At 41.3% G+C, this 26,809-nt stretch overlaps 1 protein-coding gene across 1 annotated transcript in view; it reads left to right on the top strand.

Annotated features, from left to right (window-relative positions):
- LOC127618512 (neural cell adhesion molecule L1-like) overlaps positions 1–26,809 on the top strand; it is a 79,854-nt gene that overhangs the window by 39,529 nt on the left and 13,516 nt on the right. The window contains exons 2-14 of the mRNA XM_052091000.1: positions 3,165–3,464; positions 8,010–8,112; positions 8,901–9,094; positions 17,630–17,752; positions 17,895–18,065; positions 19,664–19,778; positions 20,032–20,216; positions 21,948–22,079; positions 22,232–22,375; positions 22,673–22,784; positions 23,084–23,244; positions 23,519–23,678; positions 23,783–23,907. Of these exons, the coding sequence (XP_051946960.1) occupies positions 3,332–3,464; positions 8,010–8,112; positions 8,901–9,094; positions 17,630–17,752; positions 17,895–18,065; positions 19,664–19,778; positions 20,032–20,216; positions 21,948–22,079; positions 22,232–22,375; positions 22,673–22,784; positions 23,084–23,244; positions 23,519–23,678; positions 23,783–23,907 (1,858 nt within the window). The 5' untranslated portion in view covers positions 3,165–3,331. The remainder of the gene's footprint in view (positions 1–3,164; positions 3,465–8,009; positions 8,113–8,900; positions 9,095–17,629; positions 17,753–17,894; positions 18,066–19,663; positions 19,779–20,031; positions 20,217–21,947; positions 22,080–22,231; positions 22,376–22,672; positions 22,785–23,083; positions 23,245–23,518; positions 23,679–23,782; positions 23,908–26,809) is intronic.

The following is a 26,809-nucleotide window of genomic DNA, read 5'->3' as shown; positions in this document are numbered from 1 at the left end:
GCTCTCATCTCCCGAACTAGCTCTTCATTCACAAACTGGTGCTTGAACACACCCCCATAACCACATACCCCCATCGGCCAACTCAGACCAGGGAGCAAGCCGGCCTGTACCTTACTCCCCCCACCATTCCTGGAGAGGAAATCCGCAACAGCCATCTGTGTCCCCAGCCTGTGGACCACCTTGAACATAAAAGGTCATCTTTCATACTATGGAGACACTGGAGTGGGGCATGTTCCGAAAAGAGGGTGAAGGCCCATCCCAGGAGGTAGTAGCGAAGGGTCAGGACCGCCCACTTGATGGCCAGACACTCCTTCTCGATGGTGCTGTACTTCGCCTCTCTCACCAAGAGTTTCCAGCTGATGTACAGCACTGGAAAGTCCTTCCACTCGACCACCTGGGACAACACGGCCCCAACCCCCTGTCCGATGCATCGTCTGTAAAATGAAAGGGAGATCAATATTAAGAGAGTGTAAGAGTGGCCCACCACAAAGTGCAGCTTTCACTTGAGGAAACACCTGTTGGCACAGCTCTGTCCATTGGACCGGATCTGGTGCTCCCTTTTTAGTGAGATCAGTCAGCCCCAGGAACTGTCTCACCTCCATTTTGGGCCAGATACTTTACCTTACCCACCGCCTAATTGCAATTTCTTCAGGTTTTCAGAACAGTCCTTAGATGTTGCATGTGCTGCTGCCATTCCTTACTATAGATAATAATGTCATCTAGGTAGGCAGCGGCATAGGCAGTGTGCAGTCTGAGGATCCTGTCCATGAGCCGCCGGAACATCACCGGGGCCCTGAACAAGCCGAATGGAAGGGTTACAATTTGGTGGAATCCAAACGGTATAGAAAAGGCAGTTTTCTCAGGGGGCATTGGCATTAAGGGGATCTGCCAATATCCCTTTGTCAAATCCAGTGTCGAATAAAGCGAACTGCACCCAACAAACTGAGCAGTTATTCAATAGGCATTGGGTATGTATTAAGCTTAGAAACCGTGTTGACCTTTCTATAATCCACACAGAACCGGACCAAGCTGCCAGGAAGAGGCAAAAACACGTCTGAGAATTCTCCTTGCAACCTGGCAATCTGGATTACATAAATGTAAATGTAAATGGATAAGCTGTCATATGATCCTCTGCCAGCTGTGCTGCCTCCTTTAGCGATGCCGGATGGTGGCATTGGATCCACTCCGCCTACCCCTTCAGTAACCGGGTAACGAATTGCTCCAGTGCCACTTGATCGACTACGGCCCCGACATCGCATTGTCCATCCAATAGCCACCTCCAGCAGGCGTCACAGTGCTGTTGGGAGAAGGTGAATTGGCAGCCATTCTCACCTAGTGAAGACCTATCCTAGGGTACTAAGCTCCGTAACACCTGCTGGTCCTTGCTTGAGCCTGGATCAGCACCTGGAACCTCTGCTCTATTCCATGAGTAGCTCAAGCAGGGCCTGGTGTTGAGCCTGGTAGATGCCGGCAAGGGTCTTGATGACTTCAGCCAGTGGCAAGGTGTCCATGGTAATGTATCCTTCCTCCAAAATACCGGATTTCTGCACCACTGTAAAACGTATCCTTGTTATATGGGAAGGAGGAATCGGGAGTCGGCTTCAGTAAACCATGTTATTTGCTCAAAATCTTGACCAACCGTTTCTGAGATTTTGATCTTCTCCCAATAAAGTAGACAGTAGCTGTACTTGTATGCATTCTGTAGAATATAGCATCCCAGCGGCATTAGAAACATAACTGACTTGCCTTAAATGGTCTTTGCCATGATCCAGCCATGTGGTGAAAAGCATTGCATGTCCACCTGCTTGGCTAGCACTATGCCAGCGCTAACCAGCATACATCAGCATGGAATAGCATGGAAATTCATGCTGGTCTGAGGTGGTCTTTTTAGCAGGGTTGTCTTCATGTGTGTGTGCACATGTGTGGGTAAATGAAAGATTGTGTTTTACTCCTCTTTCAACCTTTCCAAGGTCACTCAGCAGCAGGGTTTGGCGCCACTAGCGTACAGCATGCCCAGCTGCTTTCAACAGGCTTTACACAAGCCAATGAAAATGCCCAAGTTCCAACTCTATAATCTTATTTAGTTTTTTCCATTCTCTACCTGAAGTCCTCAGGGGAATACTTTTTGTACAGTAGTGTGATCAAGGCAGATACATGAAAAAAGAATGTTGTTTGATCCAATGATAGTACTGAGAAATGGAGCCACACACACTGGCCTTTGTGGGGTAATTTGGCAGGCCCAGGTACAGATGGAGAAGTCCTCTTGGAGAGTAGCTCGTGAGCCTATGGCATGAGCGATCGCTGCTCTATTAGATGCTTATCTTCATTCTCTTATAGAGGTCCTTGAAAAATCCTCAGGACCCAGCCAATATTTTTACAACATCTTTTTCCATACCCAGACCTCCATTCACCATTATATATTAATGACTATGACCATCAGTCTGTTCTGTGAGAGATCCAGGAAATGCATCGAGTAAATTGCTTTATGAAATTACACAGTGGCTCTGTGATGTTGATCAGGATGCTTGCCAAGTTGGTTTGGTTTCAGCTTGATTGCAGGCAGTAATGGACATTTTACTTTTGGATATTACACTGTATTCAGTATTTAAAGTGACAGAATGTATTATCTTCTTTTCTACATTGATTCTTTATACATAAGTTACTCAGTTAACTGTTGGTAAATATAAATAAATAAAAAAATCTAGATTTCTGATACGCTTGAGGTGACATCAGGCATTAAATATTTGGTAACACTTAAGAATACTATATAGTTAGCTATTAATGATAAAACGTTATTGTAAAGCAGGGATTTTCAAATTGCAGGCTTCAATATGGCACACAAATATTGTTATCATTCAGTACCATGGCATATATCAAAGTACCATGGTGATACCATCCAATATCATCATCACCATAGTATCGCCACAGTATTGTAATTTGGCTGATACTTATATGGTCACAACACCCTAATTCCTGCCCCTCACTCCACTCTTATTCTCTCTTTACCTCTCACTCCATCCTTTGTCTCATGTCTCTGGGTCCCTCTGTCCTGAGACATGTGGAGGTCAGAGTCGTTTTTCTCTCCAGTGATACACGTGGGTCTCCTCCTCCTCCTCCTCCTCCTCCTCCACCTCTCTCACTCCCCCCTCTCTCTTCTCTTGCAGTGAGAGTACAGCAGGAGGGTGTGGACCGGAGAGAGACACAGAAGAAGAAACAGATCGAGTGAGAAAGAGAACAGAAGAGAAGGAGGCAGATTGGAGGACTGCTTTTCTCTGAGTGGGATTATCCAAGGTTTTTCTGCCGGTTGTGTTTGTGCCTGAAAGCAGGTGCAATGCCTGCCACGTCACAACAGCAGGTGGGCAGCAGGGGGCAATGTGCCCCTCTCCTGCTCCCTCTGCTCTCTCTCCTCCTGCTGTTCCTCGATCCCAAGCCTGGGCAAGCCACCATCAACATCCCATCCAAATGTGAGTATAGGATTTTACAATGCATATAATACAGTATGTACACTATCTGTCAAAAGACTAGACACACCTAGTCATTCTTGTTTATACAATTTTCCCAGATTTTAGAATAATAGTGAAGTCACAAAACTGTTAAATAATATAAATGGAAGTTTGGAAATTAGCTATGTAGTGAACAAAAATGTTAATCAAATCAAAACTATCTTTTATTTTAGCTTCTTTAAACTACTTTGTCTGCACACTAGGCATTCCTTTTGCCAACTTCATCAGGCATCCAACTGGGATGTATTTAAATGTAGTTTATGAATTCCCATATACTTTGGCTACTTGTTGACTGGTTTTCCTTCCCTCTCTGGACTAACTTGTCAATTAAAATAATAATTATAATAAATTAAGTGTAAGAAGTTCATATATTGGCACAATTTATATTTGTCTACAAAACTAATTTGAAGCATTGAAGCATAAGGATTTAGACTAAAAGGTTTTTAAAATCATGAGAAATTTTAGTCAAATTCTATTCCAAACTTTGCACTGGTAGCAGAAAAACAAGTTTTAACAATGGTTGTTTTTCTGCGATAACTTATTGTTTTGATTATTACACTATGTTAAAGAGGTCTTTAATTGCTTCATTGATTAACTTATTGATCCAAGCACTAGTACAGGCCTGTTACTGATTGAAAGGAAACTCCACCTGCATAGTAACTGTAAAAACATCAGCTTATCCACCCCTGCTACAAGTTTCCTAAAGCTATAGACAGCACTGGGGTTGTTGCTACTATTGTACATCTGCAATGTAAGATTGCCCCAGTGTATCAATGAATCAGACACTGTCCTGCCTCTCTCCATACATACACTAAATAAGAAAACTAAAGGATGAAAACAGTGAATGAGATGTCACTGAAGAGTTACATCAGCAGTAAAGGTCAAGGTATCTCTTGACTTTCAATTAGTGACCTTTAAATTGAAGACGTGGACATGAATGTGGCCATTAAGATTAATATACACAACCACGTTAAAATGTTCAGCCAACACCCAGCTTGACTGGGAATAGCAAAAGTGCTCTGCGCTTACACCCACTGTCTCACTGCCTGCAGAGCCATTTTCAAAGATTCAATGCAATTGTTTTCATATTAAGTTGTGAGACTGCAGTATCATCCAGTAATGCAAAGGAAGTTTGAAATCACAGCAAGGAAAACAGCTTGGTAGTGAGTATATATTTGTGCCCTGCTTTGCCAGAGTCTTGTTATCTCTAGCATGCCTATTGGGTCTTGGCCAGCTGAACTAAAGTCCAGGTGTCAGAGCTGGCATAATGTTTTTTCTTTGTTTCCTTGCCTCCAATTTGGCATAATCATACAAATATTCACTCATTCACTCATACAAATATTTTATCTCATAAAGAAAAAAGATCCAGTGTATTATCTGGCTTAATGTAATCTATGTGTCTATACTTGTTTGCTAGTTAACCAGCTTGTTTTATGTTGGTTTCATCATAAATATTGGTGAATACAACTTGTGAGGGATGGCCATTTCTAGAAGAAAAAGTATGGATTGACTAGATGCATTAGGTTTACACCTGCCACACCTGCGCAATGGAGTAGTGTGTAAAGACGGTGTGGCTGTTCCCTTTTCCATACTGTTTCCTGTCTCCACTCTTATGCTTTCCTTTAATACTACTTATAACAATAAATATAAGAGTGGGTGAGCAGGGTGAAGGTCAGGGAGTTGAGAGAAAGGTTTGATCCATTGAACCATAGTTTTACTATAGTAACACTGTTGTAACCATGTTTTTTTTTTATTTTGTTGGCAGAAGCCATAGTTTGAATGCAATTAACCATGATGTGACTACAGTTATATGGTGTATATAGTAGAGTTACGTCTAGATTATATTATTATAGATATCATAATTTAAGAATAATTGTCTAATGGGAGGTCCTCGCAAGTATAGGTTTAATAGTTTGAGTGTATGTGTCTTCTAAGTGGTAAAAGCATTTGAATTCATCTGTTTTGTGTAACATATAAGTGCATGTTTCTTGTACTGTATTTTACTGTAAACTTACATGATTTCTTTGTGATTGATTCCCCTGCTGACTCAATGGACAGACAAAATTAGAGACTGTAAGTATCTTAAGCCCTGTGTGCATGTGTAATTGTGTACAAAATATGTGATTTGCATGCACTAACTTCCACTCCCTTACTTTAATTTCCCAGACTTATTCCAATAACAGAAAAGATCCTGCAGCAACAGCAAAGCCTTCTGATTAGCTAAGAAATCTGTTTGTTATATTCAGAAGTGTTTGTACAATTGGAAAAATTTCAGAGCACAGTAAGACATGGATATTTTAAAATGAACCCTTCTACAGTCTTTGTTACAGGCAAACACTCTTAGTATTACTGGTCAAATTTGACGAGATACAGTAATAAAATAAAAAAAAATTTCACCGAAGTAATAACACTAAACTTATGAATTTTTTTATTTTATGGTATTTTATCCTAATTTACCTCTAAATAACTATATTACACCATTTCACATATAATTAAAACACATTTTATATTTCTTTCACTTCATTAAAATCATACATTTCATTAAACCTGAAAAAATATCAAAATGTTTCATGCATTTGGAGCATCTGCTGAGTGTATGTATATATATATATATATATATATATATATATATATATATATATATATATATATATATATATATACACGTACATATTAAATGACAATTATAACCAGTGGATGACTGCAGTTATCCACACATGCTGCCTGGTCACTTTAGACCGATGTTGTAACAAAGTTAATTTATAGAAGTTATGAATTTGGATATATATTTAATATGATATTTTATTTGGATATATATTTAATATTTTGTTTTATGTTTGCAGTCATACTTGACATATGGTGTTACAAAGAGAAGCCTTAGAGTAAGCATTTAGTTACAAACCATTTATTTTGCAAACATGAAAATTCAATACGAATTCAGTAAGTGAAGTAGATGAAGTATAAAAATGGGAAGATAACGAACAGGAAGATTATGAATGGCAATAAACAAATTATTCACAAACAGTGGAGAAGAAAAATATGAATAAAGTTTTGTTTTTAATAACATCTTATAATAAATAAAGTTTGGTATATCACACAGACTCATGGAATCTTGTTAGCAGTTTTTGTGCGTGTGTTGAGATGGCAGGTGTAGAAATATCACCAAGCCTTATACCATTTGAAGGAAATATTTTTATTACAAATATCCAGTCAAATCGGTCAAAATAACCAAACAGAAATGTAAGAAATGCTATTTCATCATTGTGCTGCTGAAATAGAACTGTGAGCAAGGCCCAAGAAAGCCACATAACATTACATTAAAGTTTTACATTAAAGTGTTTTTGTATGGATGGTGTGTATATGTTCTCTATCAGTGTGTTTGTGTGTACAGTATGTGTGTGAGTGAGAGAGAAAGAGAGATGTGTGTGTGTGTGTGTGTGTGTGTGTGTGTGTGTGTGTGTGTGTGTGTGTGTGTGTGTTTGATAAAACCACCTAGATTCATAGTATCAATTCTGAATTATAATTGTTTTGTGTGTAGGAAAAGTCACCAAGCCTTGTACCGCTCCGATGAAGGGAAACTGAAATCAAATCAGTCAAAATGACCAAAGACAGTAGAAGGGTTAATAATATGTGTGATGTAATTGCTGTTTCAAGTTTTGGAGTGTCTGGACAAGTTTCTTTATATTCAGTTCTGATTGATATTAGCTACAATTATAAGAACACTTGCCTCTTGAGACAGCGAATACAGAACAAATCTGAAAGCTAGAATATCTGAAGATGCCCTAAACCATTCCGTTGATAGGCCTAGAACAAAATAATTAAGAATATATGAAAAGTTATATAACAGATATACAGTATATACAAAAAAATTATAATATTAAATCAGAGGAATGCATGACTTTTTAAAGTATCTTGGGCATAAGCACTTGTTTATAGCCTCAGTAAATGTGTTTGTAGATTACATCAAGGGCTTCCTATCTCCGTCACTTTTTCTCTCCTCCACTCTCAGTTCCTTCCTGCCTTTAACAGGCTACTCATACTCATCAACATTTGACACTTGGAGAACATCTTGTGCTCACACAATCTCCATGTATTGCCTCCTCACACTTTACAATGCTCTCTTCATTTTCTTCTTTTCACTTGGGAGTTTTAATGAAATTAATTATATTACATATCTTAGACATATCTGTTGGAACTAATCAGTTGTGTGAAAGATTCAGGGACACTGGCTTCAGAACACTGTTGAGATTAACAGGAAACGGTACTGCAGGAAGTCATTGTCGCAGTGCATCATTAAGTTGTTGAGAATATTGCTTGTCATGTGGTTACAGCAGGTCAGCAGAAGGGCTGCTTATCTACTGCAACTAATACAGTATGCCTTCCTCATCCACATCTGAGAATAATTAATGAAGATAATATAGGTTTCTGGAAATAGAAAACTTTGTTCTATTTTCCTTTCTAATTTCACAGCTCAAATAGAAATCTAATTTTATTTTCTCTCTGCAGTAAAAAGCCCTCCAGTGATTACTACCCAACCAGACTCTGTCACCACCTTTTCAACGGATGACATCACACTCACCTGTGAGGCAACTGGGAATCCTCCACCCACGTCAGTATCCATAGCATCATGTTAACATTATTTGGTAACATCTTACTTGAGACCTCTACAGAATGCCTTATAAAATACATTGTACTGCATTGTATGTTTTATCATTTTAACCACAGTTATAGTACATTAGGCACCTTACACCTTACAATACAGTACACCTTTAAACTTATAATGCATTATAATGCAGATAGCACAAGAAATTAGGAGTTTTTCCATGTTTTCGAATGCATTATTTCTTTAAAGTTATAGGTAAGAATAGTTAAGTATTATAATGTATTATGTGGTTTAACAGTGATAACCGATATAACTGGTTAAAATTATTCAAGTGAACATGTAAATGATTATAAGGTGTTTTGTAAAGCAATATTATATTATATATTATAATAAATATTGCATTATTTTGTATGCGTATATTTATTTATTTATAATGCTTTATATCAAGGATTTAGTAATATTCAATAGGGGTGAACCAAATGTAAAAGTTTAAGAATCTGTCATTGAAAAACCCATACTGATAAACCACTACTACAAATATTAGGGGGGACGTGTCCCCCTCTTGGTCTGTTATTGTTACAGCCCTACTATATGCATGTGCAAGCATCAGCTAATGTGTTACTCATAATTTCCTATCAATCTTAAAAGGATTGGTCGAGAAACAATATTAAATGTCACTCCAACCCATAAATTTAATTAATGAATGTTATACTTCTGTTATGTTAAAAATCACTTTTTGAATTCAATGAGTTTGTCGTGATATCTCATTTATTTCTTCTCTGCATCATCACTAGGTTCCGATGGGTTAAAGATGGATTGGAGTTTGACCCGTCTCAGGACCCTGACCTTTCAGTGTCCACAGATTCTGGAACTTTTTCATTGACAGTCAAGGAAGGACCGATCCACCAGTACCAGGGCCGATATAGCTGCTATGCATCTAACGAGCTTGGCACGGCTGTGTCTAATGAGGCTCGCATTATCACAGAGAGTAAGTCGCATTCATTACTATAACATTATGGAGCGACGCGCACTTGATTGCATGTTTGATATCCCTAATGTTAACACAAGTGGTGAGTTTTTCTACAGAGAGAAGCTGGTGCACAGCAGCACACAATCAAATCCCTGCCCCCTGTTGTTTCTTATGCATAAAATGCCATTTAGTGGAAATTTCAGCTCATTTTGTGTGCCAGTCACACTAACAGTTTACAGACATGGTCAGAATTCCTAAACAAATACAAATCACAGATTGCTCCCCAATTAGCTGTCAAACATGACACTAACTAGCACTTTGTATGTCACAACTATTAATATGCCTTGATATCTAGCAAACTACCTGTGTCATTCTCACCTTATACCGACCTCTCTGATAGTTTCCGTGACAACGGTTACCTCAGAAACCAGTGTGAGTTGATGCCGTGTAAGGGTGTCAGCAGGGACGACTACTCTTGGGATTAATGCATGCAGGAAGTGAGAGTACTCAGCATGAGCAGGGCTAACAATAGCCCTCATATTATGAACTCCTCATGCAGCTGGGGCTGGCTACATTAATATTATTTGCGTAATCTCAGACTTACACTCTTACAATCATTTCAAAGCATTGTCTAAGTAATTCTTGTTTAGCTATGTCATTTTTAATTGCATTATGATGTTTGATTGTTTTGTTAGCTGTGGGGTGTTTAAGTAATTGCAAGTTATAGCAAACTTCAGTTTCTCACAAGCATAATTTGCATTGGAAATCAACAAGATTATTACGTTTTGTAATTACAGATTTTTACAGCAATTTAAAGCCCTTCTCTCATTTCTATGTTACTCTCTTGTTCCCTCTATATTGCTCTGTACCTCTCTTTTAAGTGTCAATACAAATAATCTAACACAAAAAATAATATTAATATGAGATAATCTCTTCATAATGATTAATAGGTAACGACTCGGTTACTAACGTAAACTCGGTTCCCTGAGAGAGGGAACGACTATTGCGTAAGTAGCTTACATTATGGGAAAACTCCGTTTCTCGAGAAATATTGAAGTCTTTATGTAAAACGCATTGCAGCTGCACAGCAGACAGTGATGAGCGAGGCAGCTCGGTCATTGGCTGTGCTGCGGCAACTGCTCGAACCAATGACGGGGCGATTTAGAACGCGCCACCAATGGGGGCGCGCCCCGCTTTCGCGCGCTCATAGCCTGCTGAAATTAGCATATGAGGGCTATATAATGAGCATCCTGTCATTCCGGTTCTTTTGGTTCAATCGACTGAAGCGACTGACCAAGCACAGGCATGGCAGCTTACGCAATAGTCGTTCCCTCTCTCAGGAACGACTTATCGAGAGGTCTCTCCTATTGCGTAAGTAGCTTACGCTATGGGAACCCCATGTAAAACGCCGTGCGTGCTGACTTCGCTGTATAAAGCCAGAGGCAGGTGCCTGAGCCTTAATGATTATTCCACGAGCTGGCCAGAGGCGAGCTATTTAGTGGGGTATGACAGGGCGCCCTTACCTACAAGGTGGGGCGCTCCTTGTACAAACACAAGTACACATCATATGTACTGAGTTTTTTGTGTACTGGTACGCATAATAAACCCTCTAAGTCGGTCAGAGACGGACCTTATAAGGGAGGAGATAATGCCCAGCATGTACATACTCCAGCTCATTCCACAGTCAGACTGATAGAATGTTGGAATGTAGTGAGGGGACCTGTAGGTTATAAAACCTGATAAATGTCGAAGGCGAGGCCCAGCCTGCCGCTGCACAAATATCTTAAATGGGTATCCCACTCGACCATGCCCACGAGGAGGCCATGCTCCTCGTAGAGTGAGCTCTGACGCCTAAGGGGCATTGAAGGCCCTTGGCTTCATAAGCTAGCGCTATAGCATCCACTATCCAGCGCGATATTCGTTGCTTTGAAACAGCGAGACCCTTAGTTCGGCCGCCAAAGCATACGAATAATTGTTCCGTCTGTCTGAACAGGGCAGAACGTTCCAAATATACTCTGAGCGCCCTGACCGGGCAGAGTAAATTTGCGTCGCCTTCGTCTGCTGAGGACGATAGCGCTGCCAGAGATATCACCTGTGCTCTGAAGGGAGTGGAGAGCACCTTAGGAATATACCCGTGCTTTGGCCTAAGGACAACTCTGCAGTCGTTAGGTCCAAATTCCAGGCAAGCAGCGCTTGATGACAGCGCGTGCAGGTCGCCAACTCTTTTAACTGAAGCGAGTGCCAGCAAGAGCGTGGTTTTGAGCGAGAGCTGCTTGAGGTGCACGGTTCGGAGAGGTTCGAACGGGGCACCTTTGAGTGCGTCCAGGACCGTGGCCAGGTCCCAGATTGGCACCGAAGGTGGGCGAGGAGGGTTCATCCTCCTAGCGCCTCTTAGGAAACGAACGATCAGATCGTTTTTTCCTAATGAATGTCCTTTATCAGGACTGTGTGACGCCGCTATGGCAGCCACATAGACTTTGAGCGTGGAGGGTGTGCGGCCCGCCTCCAGCAGCTCCTGCAAAAAAGGCGAGTACGCTCGGTATCTCGCACGTTTTGGGGTTCAAGCTCTTGGTATCACACCAGTCACTGAACACTTTCCACTTTTGGGCATACAAGCGCCTCGTAGAGGGGGCTCGTGCCTCAGCAATGGTTTTCAGAACTCCACTGGGGAGGTTCTCGGGAACCCGTTGAGGGGCCATGCATGGAGGGCCCACAGATCGGGGCGGGGATGAAGAATCATCCCGCTGGCCTGTCCAAGGAGGTCTTGCCTCAGCGGAATCGGCCATGGGGCAGATTGCATCATCTGTACCAGCTCTGGAAACCACGTCTGGTTTTTCCAGAGTGGGGCTACCAGGAGCACTGCACATTTCACCTCCCTGATCCGACTGATGACCTGAGGCAGCATCGCGATCGAGGGAAAAGCATACAAGGGGCGGCTCGGCCAAACTTGGGCGAGCGTGTCCGTGCTTTTGAGAAGAGAGGGCAGTGCGTGTTTTCCTTGGAGGCGAACCTCCGCCTCGCCAAAGGTTCGCCATAACCACTGAACCGTCAGAGGGTGGAGAGACCATTCTCCTGGGAGAACTTTGTCTCTGGATAGCATGTCCGCTCCTTGGTTCAGGACGCCTGGCACGTGCGCTGCTCTTAGCGAGCGCAGGTGATGTTGTGACCATAGAATGAGCTCCCTGGCCATAGAGTGCAGGGAGCTCGATCTGAGTCCACCTTGGCGATTTATATACGAAACTACCGTCATGTTGTCCGTTCGGACCAGGACGTGTTCGTTTTACAGGTACGGAAGCAGGGCTCTGAGAGCCAAGGCGACCGCTTTCATTTCCAGACAGTTTATGTGTAGGCGCTTTTCCGGGTTTGATCAAAAACCGGAAACAGGCCTGCCCTCGTAAAGGGCCCCCCATCCTATTTTGGAGGCATCTGTCGTGATCATTTTTCTCCGCGTATTCACGCCCAGACTCACGCCGGTTTGATACCATTTTATGGCTTTCCAGGGCGTCAGGGCTTTTATACAGCCGTGATTCGCTCTGATCAAAAAGTGGCCTGAGCGCCACGCGTGAGTGGGGACGCGGCTCTTGAGCCAGCGCTGGAGAGGACGCATGTGCAACAATCCTAGCTGGAGTACAGCTGATGCCGAGGCCATGAGGCTGAGCAGTCTCTGAAATCGTTTGATGGGGGCGTGCGCGCCCGTTCTGAACGATGTTGCAAGGCGTCGAATAGAAAGCGCGCGCTCTGATGAGAGGCGCGCTGTCATCTGCACTGAGTCTAGCACTATTCCCAGAAAAGAAATATTCTGGCTGGGGGATAGCACGCTCTTTGCAAAATTTATTCTCAGACCCAGGCATTGTAAATGGCTGATAGTCCAAGATCTGTGTGTCATTAACTGAACCTCTGATTGTGCTATGATTAGCCAATCGTCGAGGTAATTCAGTATCCGCACTCCCCGCTGTCTCAGGGGGGAAAGTGCTGCATCCATACATTTCGTGAATGTACGGGGGGCCACTGATAGGCCGAATGGTAGTACTGTGTACTGGTATGACTGTCCCTCGAAAGCGAATCTCAGAAAGGGCCTGTGATGAGGCGCTATCGGGATGTGAAAGTAAGCGTCTTTCAAATCCACTGATAGAAACCAATCCCTGGGGGCGAACTTGCGTGAGGATGTGATTGGTTGATAACATTCTGAACGAGCGAATCATTAATCCTTTTTCGGGACGAGAAAATAGCGGCTGTAAAAACCCGCCTCGCTCAAAGAGGGAGGAACAGTTTCTATAGCGCCCTTCTCTATCAGTTTGAGCACCTCGGTGCGTAGAACATGTGACACATCTTTCCTCACTTTCGTCTCGACCACCGCTGAAAAGCGGGGTGGTCTGCGAGCGAATTGAAGTGAGTATCCGTGTTTTATTATGTTCAAAAACCCATTTCGGCATGTCGGGGATTTTTTCCCAGGCTTCTGCTCGCACAGATATGGGCTGAATGCCGGCTGGGGGTGTGTCGCAGTGACGTATGGGCCCCGCCGGCAAATCGCTTTGTGCTAACACAGAATCTACGGCTCTCATTGAGTGCCGAGTGCAGAGGTGCGTGTGAGAGTACAAGCACATGCGCTATTTCCGAAATGCTGACAGCATGAGTGCTTGAAACTGTATGAACAGTGTTTTGAAGTGGGGGTGCATTCATCATTATGGGCACGCGCGCCACGTTCATAAAGCTTTCCGCATTTAGCGGGGAGTTTCTTAGCTCGCGCATTACATCTGTGATGTTTGCGGCATAGCTGTTTGAAACTGTGTGGGTAGCTGTGTGTAGGGGTGCGTGCAATACAGCAGGCACACGCGCTACACTTATAGCACTTCCCGTTTTTACTGGGGAAGTGTTTATAACTGTGGGAACAGTGCTTGTGTGTAGTGGTGCATACATGACAATAGGCACACGATCTACATATTTGAGACATCCAGCCTGAGCTGGGGAGGTGTTTGGCACTGTTTGGACAGTATTGATATGTGGGAATGCGCACTTTAGTGTGGACATGTGAACCCTTAGTGACACAGGCAGAAAATGACTCTTTTGGTGATTTCTGTGTGTCGCCGTGAAAACGGCGTTTGATTGCAGGTGAGCGAGTTTTATGACTGGCCCATTGACTGCTGTATAGACATTTCCAACCGCCTGTAAGGGGACTGGGTAATGTTCTAATGTTCTACACTGAGCTTACAGCTCTCAGAGGCACATGCGCGCGCTGAGCAGCTTTGTTGAGTGCGTGTGAGATTACAGGCACACGCGTTATCTCCGTAATGCTCTGCAGAAAGAGCCGGAGAAATGTTCGAAACTACAGTGTTTACGGGTGGGGGTGCATACATAGGCACGCGCGCCACTTCCATAAAGCTTCCCGCTCTTAGCGGGGAGTTTCTTGGCCCGCGCGTCGCATCTGTGATGCTCGCGGCTCTGTTTGGAACTGTATGGGCAGCTCTTATGGGTGGGGGTGCATACTGTGGTAGGCACGCGCGCCACATAAAGCTTTCCGCATTTAGCGGGGAGTTTCTTAGCTCGCGCATTGCATCTGTGATGCTTGCGGCATTTAGAGAGCTGTGTGAAACTGTATGGGTATGTGTGTGTAGGGGTGCGTGCATGACAGCAGGCACGCGCGCTATACTTTTAGTACTTCCCACTTTTACTGGGGAAGCGTTTATAACTGTGGGAACAGTGCTTGTGTGTAGTGGTGCATACATGACAGTAGGCACACGATCTACATTTATGGGTCGTCCAGCTGGAGCTGGGGAAGTATTTGGCACTGTTTGGACAGTATTGATAAGTGGGAGTGCGCACTTTAGCGTGGACACGTGACCCCTTAGTGACACAGGCAGAAAATGATTTTTGTGTTTTCTGTGTGTTGCCGTTAACACGGCGTTTGAGTGCAGGTGAGCGAGTTCTGTGACTGGCCCATCGACTGCTGTACAGACATTTCCAGCCGCCTGTAAGGGGACTGGGTAATGTTTTACACGTTTTGCTCGCTGGTGCTGAGGCGGTCTCTTCCATGCTGGTGCCCGCGCTCGTGTCCGCTGATGTCGATGGTGCGGGGTCGAACGAGCCCGGCCAGTCGTTGGATGCAGCGTCAATAGAATGTCATCCTTTCCATCGTCGTCCCCTGGCGCGCCGAACGAGACGAGACCCACCGCTCTGTTGGAGGGGTGCTGGTCCGCTCTCGTGGGCGGCGGGGAGATCTCTGGTAGCGGTGAAGCACGCGGGGACTGAGCCGGCGTGACGTCACCGAAGTCTACGTGCTCTGGCAGCCTCTGTGAGCGGTGATTTTTCTTGCGCAGCTCGAACAGAGGTGGCAGCACGGTGGCAGCCGGCTCGCTTGCGGTGAAAACGGCAAAGCGAGCGCGCAGCCCGGCGAGGCCCAGTGAGTCGCATTCGGGGCATCCGCCCTGAATGAGTGCAGCTTCTGCGTGGTCTGGTCCCAGGTAGCGAGTGCAAATGATGTGATGATCCCCGTCAGGAAGAGGGCCTCTGCACGAGGCACAGGTTGAAGTCATCTGAAACAACACCTTAGAAACATCACTCTTTTACTTAAAAAAGCGTCGCGGGGGCGAGTGCTTGCAGTAAAAGAATATGCTTAGTAAAAGGATATGCGATGCGCGCCGGATGGCGTAGCAGAAGGCTTCGAAGGAGGCTGAAGGTGCCGGCGTCCTCTTAGCAGTCCTGCTGTAGCTTTTCAACGGCGGCGAAAGACTCCAACAATCCGGAGAATCCAGCGAAGAGAAGATCTTCGCTGAAGGAGATAAATCTAAAGAACCGGAATGACGGGATGCTCATTATATAGCCCTCATATGCTAATTTCAGCAGGCTATGAGCGCGCGAAAGCGGGGCGCGCCCCCATTGGTGGCGCGTTCTAAATCACCCCGTCATTGGTTCGAGCAGTTGCCGCAGCACAGCAAATGACCGAGCTGCCTCGCTCATCACTGTCTGCTGTGCAGCTGCAATGCGTTTTACATAAAGACTTCAATATTTCTCGAGAAACGGAGTTTTCCCATAGCGTAAGCTACTTACGCAATAGGAGAGACCTCTCGATAAGGGAACTCTTTTTTAAGGGTCCACAATAATGCACTAGTTAAGCATGAATAAAACAGTAATTAATATACAACTGAATGTAGAGTAAGGCCATCTTAGCTGGAAATGTATTATTTAGTGAGGAAATTCATGTAATTAATGCCCAATTTCAGAGAGCATATATCAAGTTTGCTAAACAATATTAAGCCAGTAATTAAGGCTCATTAGTACTGGCTTTACAAAGCTGTTACTAGTAAATTAATAACATCTTGACTCCCTGTTCTAAAGTGAAAGCTTCACCCACTCAAGTAATGGATATGTTTTGCTTGTTTCAATTACAATAAATTAAGTTGACTGCAAATACTGTAATCACCAAATAAATGTAATATATATATATATTGTGTATTATAACTTGTGTAATTAAATGTTTCACTTCAGAACTGAGAATCAATTTGTCTTTTAGAAATTCTTTAGTAACAGTTTAGTCAAACCAGTAATAATTAGTCATAATTACTGTTTTAATATTGTTCAATAAACTTAGAATGCCACCTAATAAGTGTAAAAACAAAACAATAACTTGAATAGGTCAAATTTCACTTTAACATGGGGAATAATTGACTTTAGATTTTAGTAATTTATTAGTAACAGCTTTGTGAAGACAATACTATTAGCCTTAATTACTGGCATATTATTGTTTAGTAAACTTGATATATGATATACCGTACAGTACATGATATCTGAAATAGAGCATTAGTTGCATTACTTTCTGCACAAAAATAAGCATTAAATAAGTTGTAAATTATAGCCAAGATAGGCTTACTCTACATTTAGATATGCATTAATATCTCTCTTATTCATGCTTAACTAGTGCATTATTGTGGAACCTAAAAATAAACTGTTTCCAAATAACAATGTAGATCTAAATAAAACATTGTAGATTATTATCAAAGAAATTAGCATACTCTGTGCTAAGAACATTCTACTGTGCATATATACTAGTAAATATGTTGGTCTAAGCAGTCATTTATGTGTTTACAGTGATCAAGGGTGTAGTTTCAATCCGGGAAGCTAACTCACTCTCTATCTTCAAAAAACGGCTAAAAACACATCTTTTCCAAAAGCACTTAACCGGTCAATAAAAAAAAAGAAAAAAAAATATATATATATATATATATATATATTTTACATTTCTTGCTGCACTTAAATCTGTTTTGTATACTATTATGATGATAGTGAAACTTTGTAATATGGCACTTTTTGTACCACTGTCTCCCTAAGATGATTCGCTGATGTTCTTCCTCTTTTGTAAGTCGCTTTGGATAAAAGCGTCTGCCAAATGAATAAATGTAATGTTTTAGCACTTGCGTTTGATATTTTTCGGTTAAATTAGACAAACGTATTCTGATGGTTGAAAGCTTTTCGAAGTATTTCTGTCTTGTATCTTGGCATATATGGCAGTCTCACCTCTCTTCCTTTTTCTCTTTGTCTGTCTCCATTTCTTAAACACAGACAATCCCACTCAACAGAAGGAGAAGAAGGTGTCAAAAAAAGTGGATGAAGGAGACAGTGTGGTGCTTCACTGTAACCCTCCTAATAGCACTGTGGTGCCAGTCATGCACTGGATGGACAAGAGTTAGTCTGTTGTTCTCTCACTATTTTCACATTTCCTCCCATATTTTCAATAAGATTATAAGCATTTTGTTACTCAGCATTATACAAATAAATGCACTTATTTATCCTTTCTTGTCTCTGTTCTCTCTGTCTGCCTTTTCAGAACTGAAGCACATTCAGCAGAATGAGCGTGTAATTCAGGGTCGGGATGGAAACCTGTACTTCTCTCATGTGACTGTGGCAGACAGCCGTGACGACTACACCTGCAACACTCAGTTCCTCAGTGCCCGCATCATCATGCTCAAAGATCCCATCAAGTTGACGGTTGTCCCCTGTAAGCAACAAGGCTGTGAATGCTGACTGTCCTAGACCAACCAGTGCTATTTTACCTTTTGAATCCAGTGGTGCCGAAACACATTTCGAAGTGGGAGGGGCATTGACTGGGGCTGGCTGTGATGTTATGACATGGAGCTTAACTCATGAATATTAATTTGGTCATGCTGACGTTGTGAAAGATTGAAGTGAATTAAACTTTAAACTGCAATAAGAAATGTAAATGGATTCAATGTTTAAACAATTCAAATTGCCAATACCACATCTTATGAACTTAGAATGTGACCCCACGTTTACGGCATCATTGTGTGGCCGCAAACAGCTGTGGCTGGAACAGAAGGTAGAGGGAGAGAGAGAGCAAGAGCAAGAGAGGATTCAAGTTTATCTGTTAGTTTTAGCCACATAAAGTATAGGGAGAGTCCACTGGGAGCTACCTGGGGTTAAATGCCATGCTCAAGGGCACAATAGTGATCGCTCAAGGATACCCACAGGGTTTCAGACCTGCAACCTTCCAGTTACCAGCTTAGATGCTTTACCACTAGACTACACCAGTCCATGTGTTCTATATGTGAATGTGTTAAGCTGTAGCTAAAGGTCTACAAGAGATTGCTCTGTCTGAAGCTCAGTAACAATATAATCCAGTGCCAGAAATTAACCAGGGCTTTAGACAAAAATGACTTTGAGAGCAATAAACCTTTTTATGGATTTAAATATATATATTCACCGATCAGACACTAAATTAAAACCGTCCACATGATCTCAAGCTGCGATGCACTGTGTGTTCTGACACCTTTCTGTCATGGCCAGTATTAAGTTTTTCAGCAATTTGTGCTATAGTAGTTATCTTCTCTGGGATCGGACCAGATAGGCTAGCTTTTTCTCCCCACGTGCATCAGTGAGCCGTGGGCGCCCGTGACCTTGTTGCTGGTTCACTGGTTGTCCTTCCTTGGACCACTTTTGGTAGGTACTAACCACTGCATACCGGGAACACCCCACAAGACCTGCCTTTTTGAGATCCTCTGACCCAGTCATCTAGCCATCACAATTTGGCCCTTGTCAAAGTCGCTCAGATTCTTACCCTTGCCCGTTTTTCCTGCTTCCAACACAGGAAATTCAAGAACTGACTGTTCACTAGCTGCTTAATATATCCCACCCCTTGACAGGTGTCATTGTAATGAGATAATATGTTATATGAATGTTATTCACTTCACCTGTGAATAGGGTTCTGAACCATAAATATTCTGAATAATTAACCAGGCATGGAATATGATTTTAAGAAATATATATATATACTGTTTACATGTATATGCTAGTGTATTTCTTAAAATTCTATTCTAGGCCTAGTTAATTATTCAAATTATTCAGGGTTCAGAATTTATTTTCTGAATTTTTCTGAATTGATTCAATTAAAGTATTTGACATAAAAGCATACACCCTCAAAAAGGAAAAAAATATATAAAATAAGCTAAAATTGTACTTAATTAACTTTTTAATTAAAAACATGTTACAGCAATCTTAAATGCTATTGTGTTTATGTATACAGTAAGTCTAACTCTACTCATTCCCATCACTAATTTCTTAATTTGTCTGTATTTCTAGCTAATTCGGTGGTGCGTAACAGAAGGCCACAAATGATGAGACCCACTGGCTCTCAGAGCTCCTACCTGGTGCTTAGTGGCCAAAACCTGGACCTGGAGTGCATTGTTCAGGGCTTGTAAGTCCCACTTGCTCTGATTGTGTGTTTTTGAGGGGGTGCAAAGTTTTACCAGGATTTTTACTTTAAAAGTGTTCTTAGGGCATAAAGGAAAAGGTTACAGTGCAGCAGTAAATCAATTATTTCCTCTTCTGCCCTACAAACATTTTAGGAGCAGGGGCCTAGACCATACTAAATTAGAATTGTCCTCAGATTTGCTTCTGTGATCTTGCATAACTTACAACCTTTGTAATCTCATTCTCTCTCTCCTCAGGCCTTCTCCCAAAATCCAGTGGATCAAGATAGATGCAGTCATGTCTGAGTCCCGCACTTCCAGAGACAGTTTTGACAGAGTGCTGCGCTTCAAGAATATCTCTGTGTCTGACAGTGGCAAGTATCAATGTTCTGCCACCAATCTGCAGGGGATGACCACTCACACCTACAGCATCACTGTAGAAGGTACGGCTTTACACTGCCAGATCAGTTCCTCTGAGGATTGGTGGGGTGTGTATTTGAGGGCAACTTTGATGGCTCAGAATAGCTTGGTAAAATTTTTAAAATTAAACACTGAGTTTTAAAATAACTTCCCTTCATAACAACCTGAGTTTACTCTCTGAGGGCTTTTAGCTTTGCATGATTGGTATATAATTGTATATTGGCTAATATTGGCAAAATAAACCCCAATACTTGCCAAATAAGTAAAAAGTTCGGAACCCATAGGTTATTATTTGTCAAAAATATTAATAACTGCAGTCTTGAACAAAACAAAATAGGTATCGTTTTAAAGATAAGAAGTAATTTACAATGCATGTAGGCATTATGACCAAAACTGAACAAGTGCTTTGAAATTTGCAGACTAATCAGAAGTGTTTCTCCGTTTTGCTAATTTATAAATAATTTTGTACTGTTCATATTATTGAAATCGGTAAAAACATCAAACAGCCATGTGTCATATGTCGTTGGAAAGCACTCAAAGAGTAGAACAGGTGTTGCTTATATGCTACGCTTCACAAAATATAAACAGAACATAAAATATCACATAAAATTATTTAGAAGAGGGGATTCCCTTTAAAAACGAGCCCACACACAACGTAATCGGATGCATAGATCAATTAATAATCCACACAAAATCACAAATTGCATGAAGCAAAAAATGTGCTATCTGGTTAAAAAAACTTTAACATTCCTGGATAAGACTACCTCGTCGGAAATTATATAGTATGTTATCCAGCATCATGGAACGCTAAACCATTCGTATTAGGATTTAAACCACTGCAACCAGAGGTAGAAGTCATCCAATATGGGCAGAGAGGACTGTTCACTCTAATTACATATGGCCACCAGAAGATGGCACTAAGTACATGACACAGACTCAGTGATGGCTCAAGAAATATGAATGAGATGTCCATGCCTGCATGCTTTGGAGAGAGAGCATACCTTTAGTCATTGTTGAATGTACATGTTTAAGAAGTTAGTATGTACAATTCTTATGTTTTATTAGTTTAGAGAGGCTTTTTGACACGTGGAGACTTTTTTGGATACAAATTATTTTCGTAAATGCTATAACTTTTTATTGCTTTGTCGTATCAACAAAACATTTTACTCAGTTACATGTGACATGATCGAACAAAACAAAATCCATTTTTGGAGCTACCTTATTTTAACCCTGAGATATTTCTCAGGAGATTGTCTTAGTTTTCTCTCATAATATTTCATAATCTATTTCATTTAAAAAATTAAAAGGTTTTCATTCAAATTATATAAAAAAATTGACCCTCTTTGATCCTTTTGTTTGTTTGTTTGTTTTGTTTATTTGTAGAATTATAAACCTTTAATTTTGGGCATGCTACTGAAATGGAAAATCTTTAAAAATACCTTCAGAGTTTAAAGGGATAAAATGCTTTGAAATATTGTTTTGAATTATAAGCCAGCAGAGTGCTTAGTGCTATAAGATAATTTAAACTAGGACAGTGTAGGAGATTGGTTTCCAAGGTCAGTGGTCAAATATACACTTTATCAGTCATTATACAAACTATATTGACCAATCAGAATCAAGCATTTTAAAGAGCAGTATAATAAAGCATACCATTGGCTACATATTGGCTACTGTGCTCTGTCTAGAAGCTTGCATATTTGTTTGCTAAGACCTGTCATGTGTAGTGGCAACTGTTGTGTTTTGTGGTGCTCTAGCTTCCCCATATTGGACTAAAGAACCAAAGAGCCAGCTGTATGCCCCTGGAGATACAGTTAAACTGGAATGTAAGGCTGATGGCATTCCCAGCCCCGCTGTGACCTGGACCATCAATGGCAATTCTCTTACTGGTAACTGATTCTTTCAGAACACATTCTACATGTTTTTGTACATCTTTCTGTTTCTTTTTGATTGTTGTTTATGTTGAATAATCTTTGTGTTAATTTGAGATGTAAGAGACATTGTTCGACATGTGCTAGCATACAATGATGTGTTTGTGCAGATATTGACCCAGACCCCAGACGCAGTGTGAAACATGGCATACTTACTCTGAAGAATGTGGAAATCAGTGACACCGCAGTGTATCAGTGCAAAGCCACCAATAAGCATGGAGCAGTCCTCGTCAATGCATATGTCTATGTTATAGGTGAGAGTATTTGGTCAAAAACTATTTTTAATGGTGCTTGCTAATGCAAAACCCCACACGCTAAGAATGAAATCATGGCTTGAAACTCTTTTTGGCTTGTTGATCATAACAGCATGCTAGAAACCACTTAAAATACCTTTGCAATCACATAGCAAAGCCTTGGCATCCACCCACAACACCCTAGCAGTGTAATGGCGAATTTTGCACAGGAAGCACACAATTTCTTTTAAATAAAATGAAAAAATAGATTCTGTGAATGCTGGAAACTTAATAATATTGGATTTCTTATTTCTCTAGAACTACCTCCTCAGATCCTGACAGAGGATGGCCTCATGTACTCAGTAGCAGAAGGACAGATGATCGAGCTAGCTTGTGAGACCTTTGGCTCTCCTCTGCCCAATGTCACATGGTAAGACAGATTAGATCCTGTGGGGTGTTCCTACCTCACATGCCAGAACTGATCCAGCCAGCTGTCCTGAGAATTGGTGGGGGGAAGGGGGTTTTTGGGGAGTACATTTTGACACGGGCAAATGTATTCACCGTAGTCATTCATACTATCATTCTAAATATTGATATACTTGAAATGTAGCACATTGCATCCACACGAACAGGCTCAAATAAATATATTTTTTCAGTGTTTAATATAGTTTTTTTTTTTATCAGTTTTTATTTTTATTTCATTTTGTATTTTGATGTGTATGTTCACAGGGAAGGTGAGTCCTGGGGTGCTCTTGTAGCCAACCCTAGGATGAGTCAATTATCTGATGGTTCTCTACAGATCAGTAATGCCTCTCTCAATGACAGTGGCCAGTATACTTGCACTGTCAACAATAGCAAAATCACCATCACTGCTGAGCTGGATGTACTCAGTAAGTTGCATACACATTAATGTCCATCATTTATTTAAAATGTATTTCATATCAAGCAATTATACTAGATTCTGTCAATTCCAGCAAGTCTTTTGTTAATGTTTTATTGTGCTCTGATATTTTCTAATTGATTCATACAGCTATCAGCACCGTATTGATTACTTATCACTTTTAAACATTATACAAACCACATAACAGAACCACACTGCTTTAAATGGTAATTGAGTTATAATCAATATTTTTACAAACACATAACAATTCCATTGTCTCTCAGACAAAACAGTCATTGTGAAACCTCCATTGGCTCTGCGAATCCAGCTGGGCAAACCAGCCACCCTTACCTGTGAGTACCAGGTGGACTCCAGGCAGGACAGCCCTCAAGTCCAGTGGAGGAAGAACAGAAAAAAGCTCTCAGAGTCCTCTTATTCAGACAAGTAAGCTTTTAAAACTTTCTTTTACTCAAAACAGGCTGCCACCACGCTAAGTTTAAGATACATAAAAGATCATTGGAAGTAGGTATTAACCGTAAATGTCTTAGGTACATGCTAGATGAATCCACCCTCATAATACCTGATGTCAAGGAAGGGGATGAAGGAATGTATACATGTGAGGTCATTACACCGCTGGATATGGCTGAAGCAAGTGGCTCCATCACTATAGTTGGTAGGACACTTCATAATCTTTGAAACAAATGTCGGTTATCTATGACATAGCCATCTTAAAACCATCTACCATTCAGGATTTGTATGCACTGCAAAAATGGCTGTTAGAAAATACGTTATTACAGAGGCCCTTAGAGGACAGGGCGGGAATTTTTTTTCTTAAATAGTTTTGCTTCTCTCGCAATAGTTTTAGTTTCATCGCAATACATTTTGCGTGCCCTCGCAATAGCTTGTGCTTCCTTTAAATAAGTGTTGCATGACCTCGCAATAGTTTGCGCTTCCTCCCAATAAGTTTTGTGTGCCCTCGCAATAGTTTTTCTTTTCCTCACAATAACTTTTGCGTGCCATCGAAATAGTTTGCGTTTCCTCGAAATTAGTTTTGCGTGCTCTTGAAATAAGTTTTGCGTGCCCTTGCAATAGTTTGTATTCCCTCACAATAAGTTTGGCGTGCCCTCGCAATAGTTTGCGTTTTCTCGAAATAAGTTTTGCGTGCCCTAGCAATAGTTTGCGTTTCCTCGAAATGAGTTTTGCGTGCCCTCGCAATAGTTTGCGTTTCCTCGAAATAAGTTTTGCGTGCCCTAGCAATAGTTTGCGTTCCCTCACAATAAGTTTTGCGTGCCCTCGAAATAGTTTTCGTTCCTTCACAATACGTTTTGGATGCCCTCGCAATAGTTTGCTTTCCCTCACAACAGGTTTTCCGTGCACACACAATAGCTTGCATTTCCTCTAAATACATTTTGTGTGCCCTCGCAATAGTTTGCGTTCCTTCACAATAAGTTTTGTGTGCCCTCGCAATAGTTTACGTTCCCTCCCAATAAGATTTGCGTGCCCTCGCAATAGCTTCCGTTCCCTCCCAATAAGTTTTCCGTGCCCTCGCAATAGTTTTCGTTCCTTCGCAATAAGTTTTCCGTGCCCTTGCAATAGTTTGCGTTCCTTCACAATAAGTTTTCCGTGCCCTGATAGTTTGCGTTCCTTCACAATAAGTTTTGTGTGCCCTCACAATAGTTGCGTTCCTTCACAATAAGTTTTGTGTGCCCTCACAATAGTTTGCGTTCCTTCACAATAAGTTTTGCGTTCCCTCCCAATAAGTTTTTGTGCCCTCACAATAAGTTTTGCGTGCCCTCGCAATAGCTTGTGTTTCCTCTAAATATGTTTTGTGTTCCTTCACAAGTGTCACTGATCACTCACTGGTTTGGTTCTCAAATTATCTTTCTCACAGGTTTCAACGTTTAAGATTTGAAAACCTTTTTTCCCATTCTCTACCGGTCACCAGGGGTGTCCCCCAAGGCTCCATTCTTGGCCCTACACTTTTCTCAATTTATATTAATAACATTCCCCAGGCAGTTGGTAATTCACTCATTCACTTATATGCTGATGATACAATCCTTTATGCCATGGGCTCCTCCCCTGATGCTGTTCAAACTACCTTGCAAGATAGCTTTTTCCAACTACAGCAATCCTTTACACAACTCAAACTCACTCTTAATACCTTCAAAACAATAACCATGTGGTTTTACCGTAAGGGTACAACGCCTCCTCCAGCCCTTAAAATCACCACTTGCAAGGGGGCTATTCTAGAACAAGTCACTGCATATAAATACTTGGGTATCTGGTTGGAAACTTCACTTTCTTTCTCCATCCACATATCAAAGCTGCAATCTAAGGTCAAGGCCAAGCTTGGTTTCCTTTACAGAAACCGCTCTTCCTTCACCACTTCTGCCAAACTTACTCTAATTCAAATGACCATTCTACCCATGTTAGACTATGGAGACACTATATACAGGGTTGCTTGCAAGTCCACTCTATCAACTCTTGACACTCTTTACCATTCCGCTATCAGGTTTGCCATAAATGCTCCTTTCAATACACACCACTGCGCTTTATATTCATCTGTCAACTGGCCCTCCCTTCACAATCACCGCAAAATTCACTGGTTCACTTTCATTTACAAGACCCTTCTCGGCCGCTCACCCCCTTACTTGGGTCACCTGCTGCAGCCAAAGCCTGTCATGTACAACAACCGGTCCTCACTTCGTCTTCAATTACGTATTCCCAGAACTAACTCTGCCTTAGCTCTTGCTTCTTTTCAATCTGCTGCCGCTCGCGACTGGAATGCCCTGCAAAATATTCTCAAACTAGATACACTAATTTCAATTTCATCTTTTAAAACTATTATATCATCCTTGTTCACGGACACATGCAGTTGCTTGTCTACATAATCATTTTGTGTTGTCTACTGTGTTGTTTTAAATTGTATTTATTGTAATTGTTAACCTGTATGTATTTGTAATGTACTGTATTTATTTTAGCCCCATTACCTTTCCCTAAGTGGTTATTCCACTTGTCAGGCCGCCATTGTAAATAAGAACAACTTCTTAATGACTTGCCTGTAAAAATAAAGAAGAAAAGAAAAACAATACGTTTTGTGTGTCCTCGCAATAAATCTTCCATGGTTTTACATGGTTTTACTGCAGTAATCATATTTTAACCTTGATATTTGTTGTAAACCCATATTAATAAAACAGGAATTCAATAACTGTGGTAATAAAAATCATTATTTTGTGGTTATTATGGTTTTACTACAAATACTATGATAAAACCATAGTAACCACAAGATTTACCAAATACATTAGATGTGCTGTATATTTGCTTTTGTACATTAACTTTTATAACTTAAAATAGCAATAACACTGTGAAATGAGAATATACTGTAGGAGTAGATTTAAGGTTAAAAGCAGCACTTAAAATAAGAGCGCAACCAGATTTTTGCTTGTTTGAGAATTAGTGAAGCTGGCATTAGTGAAGCATTTCCAAAATGTATTTATAGAATCAAGCATGTTGTGGTGTGTTACATGTCTTCTGTTAATTGTGACCTACAGAAGGTGCAAAATATCAAGAATATC

The sequence above is a fragment of the Xyrauchen texanus genome, chromosome 25 (assembly GCF_025860055.1).
Source record: "Xyrauchen texanus isolate HMW12.3.18 chromosome 25, RBS_HiC_50CHRs, whole genome shotgun sequence".
Lineage (NCBI taxonomy): Eukaryota > Metazoa > Chordata > Actinopteri > Cypriniformes > Catostomidae > Xyrauchen > Xyrauchen texanus.
Note: the sequence above shows the minus strand (reverse complement) of the source record. Positions and strands in the feature narration are given on the sequence as shown.